The sequence below is a fragment of the Pavona decussata genome, unplaced genomic scaffold, assembly GCF_977016875.1.
Source record: "Pavona decussata unplaced genomic scaffold, jaPavDecu1.1 SCAFFOLD_254, whole genome shotgun sequence".
Taxonomy (NCBI): domain Eukaryota; kingdom Metazoa; phylum Cnidaria; class Anthozoa; order Scleractinia; family Agariciidae; genus Pavona; species Pavona decussata.
Window position 1 is genome coordinate 7,111,114 of NW_028145657.1, and position 8,410 is coordinate 7,119,523.

General features: G+C 43.3%; 1 protein-coding gene across 1 annotated transcript in view; it reads left to right on the forward strand.

Moving 5' to 3' along the window:
- Nucleotides 1-8,052, forward strand: part of LOC146456881 (exoskeleton protein RP43-like) — a gene marked incomplete at its 3' end in the record, with an annotated part of 34,457 nt that extends 26,405 nt beyond the window's left edge. Inside the window, exons 9-10 of the mRNA XM_085092809.1 lie at nucleotides 6,110-6,487; nucleotides 7,858-8,052. Of these exons, the coding sequence (XP_084948935.1) occupies nucleotides 6,110-6,487; nucleotides 7,858-8,052 (573 nt within the window). The remainder of the gene's footprint in view (nucleotides 1-6,109; nucleotides 6,488-7,857) is intronic.
- Between the last annotated feature and the right edge of the window lie 358 nt (nucleotides 8,053-8,410).

Genomic DNA, 8,410 nt, shown 5'->3' on the forward strand with positions numbered 1-8,410 from the left:
ATTACGCGCAGCTTAACATATACAAGTTGGCGAATGCCACGAAGGATATTGGCACGTGCTAATTAGCAAGATAAATATCGACACATCTTCCCTTGACAAAAAAAACAACAACAAACAAAGAAAAACAAAAAAAGTTATCAGATCATTGATAATTCTCCGCCAGAAGAATTAGAGTCCTCAAAAGTAAACAAAGTCCTCACTGGTCCTTATAAATAAATCAGTTATGACATAACAAAATCCTTAAAACGTTCAGGAGGTCTTCTCTGTCTTGTTGATCTTCTACTCGGCAGGACAACATCCCCAACTTCAGAAGATGACGCCGTGGACTCAGTTACTAGACGTGGCGATGACGATTCAGCAACAGGGAAAGGCGTTACTGGTTCAGCAAAAGGGGCAGGAAGGGCAGTAGCCGGCGGTGTGACAGCAACCCGTTCAAATTCAGCAACTGGTTCTTTAAAAGCTTGGTTCCCCAGTGCGCCATATGTCTTTGCGATTTCGACGGCGAACCGCTCCATCGATTAGAACATCGTGTGATCTGGGGGCAACTTGCCTGAGACATTCAGCTTGTTTTTAGGTTCCAGCAGGTGAACGAACGTGGACAGTCTCACCAGGCTTTACAGGTAAAATTGGGGCGCTTTCCACCGTTATAGTACCAGCGCTGTCGCTCTTTCCGGGCACGCAGTTGTTAAGCATCATTGGCGAGGCTAAATACAGGGATCAGAAGAGTTCTGGGAGTCGGCAAAGAAAGTCTTACAGCGGCGACCCAAAAGACGCTGGGCGGGACTCGAATCCATGCCCTCACTCGGGTAGTTCCGCCAATCCAAGAGTGCTTGGAATTCGCTGACACCAGCTGCACAGCATTTCGTAAAGAGGCGTTCAACGGTGAGTACGGCGTTCTCGGCCTTGCCATTGCTTTGAGGATAACGCGGACTCGAAGTAACGTGCTCAAAGTTCTTCTGGTCTGCGAATTTAGCGAACTCAGACGAGGCAAAACAAGGCTCATTGTCCGTAACCAAGGTATCCGGCACTCCAAAACGGCTAAATATAGCCATCAGACTTCTGATCACGGACTTAGAGGTTTCAGAAGAAAGGTAATCAACCTCTATAAAGTTGCTAAAATAGTCGACGACCACCAACAGTACTCGACCAGAGTGGAAACAGATATCCGCAGCAGCCCTGGCCCAAGAACGAGGTGGGACTTTGTGCTGAGGTAACGGTTCTCTTACTTGCGAGTCATGGTGCGTAAGGCAGATATCGATATCGCACTGGCCAACGAAATCCTTCATTTGAGCGCTCATTCCGGGCCAGAACATACACTCGCGAAGACGGAGAAGGCAGCCCCCAAGGCCAATGTGACTCGAGTGAGCCAGAGACATAAACTCCTTTCGGAGTGAACTGGGGACAAAAAGACGAGATCCGCAGAAGACCAGTTTTCCGTGAACGATCAGCTCACTACAAAACTGGAAGACAGGGCGCAAAAACAGGTTCGCACTCGCAAATGTCACTGGGCCAGCCTTGTAGAATGACTCGTTGAAGATCAATACAAACTGGATCACGGGCTGATTCTTCCTCAATTCGCGCCAGCCAAGACGGAGAGACCCGCAAGTTCTCAATATGGTCTACGAGTTCTAGAGACTTCACCTCCTCTGAAGGCAACGTTTCATTGAGATACGTACGTCTTAACGTATCCGCGATGTACATAAGGGGACCCCTCTTGTACCTGACTTCGAGATTGTAGCGTTGAAGTCGTAATAGCATGCGCTGAAGTCTTGCAGGTGCCTTGCAGAGACTCTTCTTGAAGATTTCTCCTAGAGGCTTGTGATCAGTTTCCACATGCGCAACATCACGCCCAAAGATATACTTGTCGAACTTTTCGCATGCAAACACAATAGCCAGGAGCTCCTTCTCAATTTTTGCGTACCTGGTCTTAGGTTTGGGTAACGGCTCTGGATGCGAAACTCACTGGCTGCTGCTGAAGCTGAAGCAAAGCGGCTCCCAGCCCAGGCTCAGAGGCGTCACACTGGAGAGAAACCTCATCTTACAGGCTATAATAACGCAGAACCGGGGCTTGGGTGATGGCAGTCTTGATATCACTCCATGCTTTCTCCTGGGTTTCAGACCAAACCCATTCAGCGTTCTTACAGGCCAGCTGACGAAGCGGGTGGGCCATATCAGAAAGGCGGGGCAGGAATTTAGCCAAGTACTGAACGGTTCCATTGAAACGCAGTAAACTCTACACGTCAGTGGGGCGTGGCATCTCAAAAATAGCTTTCACTTTCTCAGGATGAATTTTCAGACCAGACTTTGTAGTGGCCTATCAGAGGGACTTCTTCCAAGCACAGTTGAAGTTTTTACACAGTAAGCTTGACGCCACGTTCAGAACATCGTTGAAGAAAAGAAACATGGGTCTTGTTGTGACCACGAATAGCTTCCTCAAGCGTGTCCCCAAAACCAGCAACTATGAAATCATCCGCCACAACCTCAGTACAGCTAAGTCCCTCAATCAGTTCGCGTATGCGCCGTTGGAAGACTTCGAGGGCAGAACTTATTCCAAAAAGCATCCTGCACCAGCGATAGCGCCCAAAAGGTTTTTGAAAAGTAGTCAGGTAAGAAGACTCCTCGTCTAAATTGACGTGCCAAAAACCATTCTTTGCATCGAGGAGGGAGAATACTTTAGCGCCATGAAGGCGAGTAGCAATTCCCTCTATGGTAGGCATAGGGTAGTTCTCCCGAAGAATTGCCTTGTTCAGATCCTTTGGATCCAGGCATATTCTAATTTTACCATTCTTCTTCGGAACGGCTAACATGGATGAGATCCAGGGCGTTGGCGTTGTGACTGGTTTAATGACTCCGGAGCTATGTAGTTCTTCAAGGCTCTCTTTGATCTTATCGCGAAGCGCAACTTGACCTCGACGGGGAGCGTGTTGAATTGGCCTTGCTGAATCGCTAAGTCGGATGTGGTACTCACCCTCAAGCAGACCAAGGCCTTCGTCGGAAGCATTGGGAAACGTCTCCATGACCTCCTCCTTGGAAGGTGGCCTGGAGATAGACATCGCGTCTTGGACAGAAAAAACTTGACCGCCACTAGTATCAGGCCGACGAATAGCGTCAGAATCCTTAATTTCAACCACACCCATTCCTTCACAGGCCGATTTGCCGAAAAAGGGACAACAGCGTTTGCTTTCCACGAGACGACACAGCAACAGACATGTGAATGATCCTCTCCAAACTTGGATCTTCACAGTTCCTGACACCGAAATATTTCCACCATCATACGATACAATGGACGACTTTGCTGTGTTAACCTGCTTGAGGTCAAAATCACCGGTTGCCTTCTTGTAAATGTGCACAGGTAAGACGTTACAACGCGCTCCGGTATCAATCTCAAACCGTATGAAGTTTCCACTTGAGAACTTTAGCGTCACCAGGTTCGAGTCACAACTCTGGGCTGACACCTTGGACACTTGAAAAACTGGGAACTCATCGTCCTCCTCGACCAGTGACACTCTCTTTAAGGCAGAAGAAGTAGGGCATTTCTTAGCAAAGCGGTTCTCTCTTCCGCACTTTATGCACTTTTTTCCCCACGCAGGGCAAGCCTCGCGCTTACTCTTGTGTTTTCTCCTGCATAATCTGCAAGGGTAGCGAAGTTGATTTACGGGAGGCAGTTTATCAGAACACTTCTCTTTGGCAGACTTCTCGTTGTCCTTGACTAGATGAATGTTGGGTGCGTTGAGCTCGCTCACCTCCTTAATCTGTGCTTGAGATATCCCTGATGCGCGACAAAAATCCAGCGTTTTTGCGAGACTGAGTTCGGGTTCACGCAAAAGCCTTTCTCTGACTTAAGTGTCAGTAATGCCAGATATAATCGTTTATGTTCAGACTGTGTTGCACCGGCAGTGAGTGAAGAAAAGCCATCGGTAGATCCTACTTTTCACACCATGTAACGTTCTGGTTTTAATGCAAGCTACTCGCAAGACATTGTTGAAACGTTGAAGATTCGCCGAGCGAGAAAGAGAGCACGCACACATACTTTACGCGCAGCTTAATATATACAAGTTGGCGAATGCCACGCAAGACATTGGCACGTGCTAATTAGCAAGATAAATATCGACACACTGCGCGAAGACGTCGTTAAGCGGGTTCGCACCAGCAAGCAGTGTTTGATTATTACAAAAAGAAGAAACACAAGTGGTAGATTTAGAAACATCCCTGGTCGTGCCAAATTGTAGACTTCTCAAGGACTTTGCGTGGAACGTTGACGACAAGTTCTTCACTGCTCTACCTTGAACTTGACTTTCATCTGCATCGCGAAGTAATAGTTTGGCTCTTGGCTACCTTGAAATGATTCGTGAATCTCTCCCAAGTTCTTATACCATTTTAGTTGCGCGCTGAAACTTTAGCTGTCGCTTATAACACACCACCTTGCAGATAAACAACTTGCCGCTGGTGTAGCAGCTGATGTCGAGCTCTAACGAACATTTGATAATTTCAGCAGAATTATGCACACCATTCCCGAAAATAAATACCCTTTCATTAGCAGCTGTGGGCGAAGAACACAAGAAACACTTTGAGCTTTCGTCCACTACTTTTTTTGGTGTTTCGGCTTTATCCGCAATAGAAAAACTGATAAAAACCAGTCTTACAATCTGCTGGAAGTCCCGTTGTCATTTTTTTCGCCGGAAAACTTACGTCATTCTCGCTTCGCTGATACATGATTTCCTCCCTCAATTGAGCGCAAAAAAAAATCAATGGGAAAGGAATATGGTTCCAACGTGAGCAGCCGTTTGTAGGGAGAAGCGTTGCCTGAGGACAAGAAAAAGGGCTAGCAGTAGAGGCTACTCTATCTGGATGACTACAAGAGGCTACTGGGAATATGCTTCAACAAATCAAGGACAGACAGCAACAGAGAAAACAATTCAGTTCAGATTGTCATCACGTTCCCAAAAAGCTTTGGATTCCTATGGAGAATAATCTTGCAATCTAATTCAGTTTGGGAAGCTAAATAACCAGTAAAAAATGACAAGACAATAAAATAAACCAAACACTTCAAAGGAATTCACGCATGGTTAACTTTCCTGTACAGTAGATTCTAGGTTATAGAGTTGCCATCTAATTGAGGTCGGAATTGAATATTATTTCTCGGAGAAGAAAAAAAGCGCAGATTGCGAGCAAAAGGGGGAGGAGGGCTTATGTCGAGGCTTAAATTGAGCACAACTTTTATTGATCAATTTAACAATAACTTACAAGCTCGCGCTAGAACAAACAAACACCATAGTTAGTTATATTACATCTTTTTAATTTATCAAAGCGACTTTTGTAAACATTGAGCATGAAACAAGCCAACAGCAAGACTTTAATAACACCAATATCGAACCAAATGATCAAACAATCAAGAAATAGCTCAACTTGGAATCAAGTGAGGCAGTGATTTTCAACCAAACCAAGGAAACTGTAAAATAAGTACCATAGAAATTGTCACTAAAGAAGGAAACCTTGCGGCTCGTCCTTCATGGAATTTTTATAGCTATGTGAAGTTGCCTAATTTGGACAATCTTCAAGTTCTGTCTCTATTTCCCGAGACTAGTCAACATGAGTTGTTGCAGCAACCTATCTCGCAGACAGATCTAAAACCACCAGAAATAAAGGAAAATACAACTTAAATGTATAAAAAGCGAATAAATGGCAAGAAAATAATTTACTTTGCATCCATTTCTACCGCACACATTCCTGTTTTTCAGATCATGTAACAACATGGCTTCGGTTGCCAAAGAAAAAAGCAGCGATTTTTTTGTAAATTTAAGCAATCACCTTGGCGGCAATGCGCTTTAGGTTCACCATGTGAAGTACACGCTGGTACTTTCGAATTATTTCTTTCATTTCGTCATTTCCCATCCAGTTTAGTTAACGGGTGGAACGTTTACATCGAGCTTGGCTAATTAAAAAAAAACAACTCTGGATATTCCAGCTTTGTATCTTTCACTCTTGTGGTCTCCTGACCATCTTAGGCCACCATTGCATTGCATTGTAAGTCATGACGTGGCGTCGCATTGCACGCATTATGTTGTATTGTGTATTGCATTTACTTGTTTTATTTTACATTTCCTTGCAGCCCTTTGCCCAACGAGCTGGATTGCGGGTTTCCACGGATCTTGCTTTAAAATGTTTTCCAAGGCAATGGTTTGGAACGTTGCTAAATCCTTCTGCGTAGCCAGAGGAACAAACCTTGCAATATTGAATTCACAAGCCAAAGTTAAGGCAGTTTCCTCAAGAATTAAAAACTGGGCGTGGATTGCTTTGCACAGGGATCTGACGAACGGCTCCAGATGGCTTTGGATTGACGGATCACTCACTAATTACGCAAACTGGGGCCATAACCAACCTAACAGTGACGTGGGAGGCACGGAAGATTGTGTAGCCACCAGGGCTGGACAAAAATGGCATGACTGGTCTTGCAAAACATCTTTCCGCCCCATTTGTGAAATCAATCGTAAGTGAGAGGTGATTCAAACTAACAGTTATAGTCATTTCTAAAGGTATTTGTTTTCAGTTGCAGAGTATTTATTAAATATATTTATTCACACTTATTAATATTATTTTCCGTTAAACTTAGTAATCATTCACCAGTAAAGCTTACAAGTCACAAGGTATACGCCACTTATGCCTATCCGGTGAAGCGCTAGAGGTAAATTATAAAAGTTTCAATTATCCAGGCCACAAGGGGCTATCCTTTGGCGTTTCACAGTCTAGGAAGATTAAGCCAAATTGGATATTCTTGAATATTTAACCCTGCTAGGTATGTGGGTTAATAGTTTTAACAACTTGCATCATACGGGACTGTATGTAGATTTATAAAAAGACTGGCGAGTCTCTTTAAAATATAATCGTCATATCCAATGTTCACCCAGCAATAGATTTCGCTAATAATTATTTTGACTTTTTTTATCGCCTAACATTATCGCTAATAATTATTGCATTAACTTCTTTTGGCAAAGAGGTAACAAATATGAAAAAAAAAATTAAAATAAATAACTTAGAAATTTTTCATTCGAACTTGTCGCACTCTGGCTGTGCACGAAAGCCAGTGGCGAGACCGCGAATTTTGCTCTAGAGAATACAATGTTTTCTCAGTTGGACATCATTAGAATGTCGCAGGTAATATGAAATTTGCCTTCAGATCTTCAAGTACCTACCTTATCTAGACCGGTGGGGGTATAGGTTCTACGCACCGCGGCTTTGAACCTGATAACGTTTTTGAATTTTGAGAAAACGGCATAAGACATCTTGAATTTTTGTCAGAAATTAATCAGACAAAGATTGTATGTGGTTGGTTAGTGCTCATTGACTTTGGTGTAACCAAGGCAAACAATTTTTCACAGGCATTTTTTTCTTAAATACAAAATCCCTTTTAAAATAAAGTAAAATTACTTCAATCTCTTACTGTAACTTTTTATTGGTTTTGATTACTTTTTGTTTAGTTTTGTTGCTCCCCTGACGTTTTAAGGGAATCGAGAAATCTAAATCCAATTATAAAATGAGTATCACGTCATAAAACGTCATCGCTTTCCGTTTAGAACGTCAAAGGAAACATTTTGGGACATACTATCTATCCTCCAAACGTCAGTGTCATAGCTCTCATAGTTGTGACGTTATGGAGGGGGCTGTTATTTACTATAACTACATGTAATCTTCATTCGTAGGTTAACTCCAGGACACGTGTCTACCAATACATTCCTATAACCTTTTCTATCGCCTTTTTTCGAGAGGAACACAGATTCTGTTTTATCTGGTATCTACATCGTTATGACCAATCAAGTAGTTACTTTGTCTTTCTTCTTTTCTTTCGCAATGCTTCACCAGTGTCTGGTTGTAAAAATATTACTCTGAAGAGTGGTGTCCATGTTTATCCTCCACGGTGTCTCATATCAAATCAAGATTATGGATCAATTTGTACCTTCAACTGCTCCAGTGGTTACCAGCTCAGTGGTCCTGCCTCTATAAGGTGTGGATTTTGGGGAGCCTGGAGCGAGGATGTCAGCACAGTCAACTGTAACGGTTTGTACTGTGTCGCTGTTATTCAAAGTAACATTAAGAGTCTATCTCTATTGCCACTTTTTTAACCAGTGAATGTGCTCATGCGCAATGAACGAGTTATCGCGATGTGGGGTTTTTGTCACTTGTGGGTTGTTAACTTTCAGGCATGCGCTGTGAATGAGTTAACGTAATGTATGGGAATTTCACTCGGACGCTGGTCGTAAACTTAAAAATTCTCAAATTTCGCATTTTTGGAAGGAAAACACAACTTTTTGAAAAGGTAAATCGACAGAACAACTTCTATGGAATGCTTAACAGTTTCGACAGCGGTAAATCAAGCATTAACCGCGAAGAAATTGTTTTGTCAAACCGATGAGCG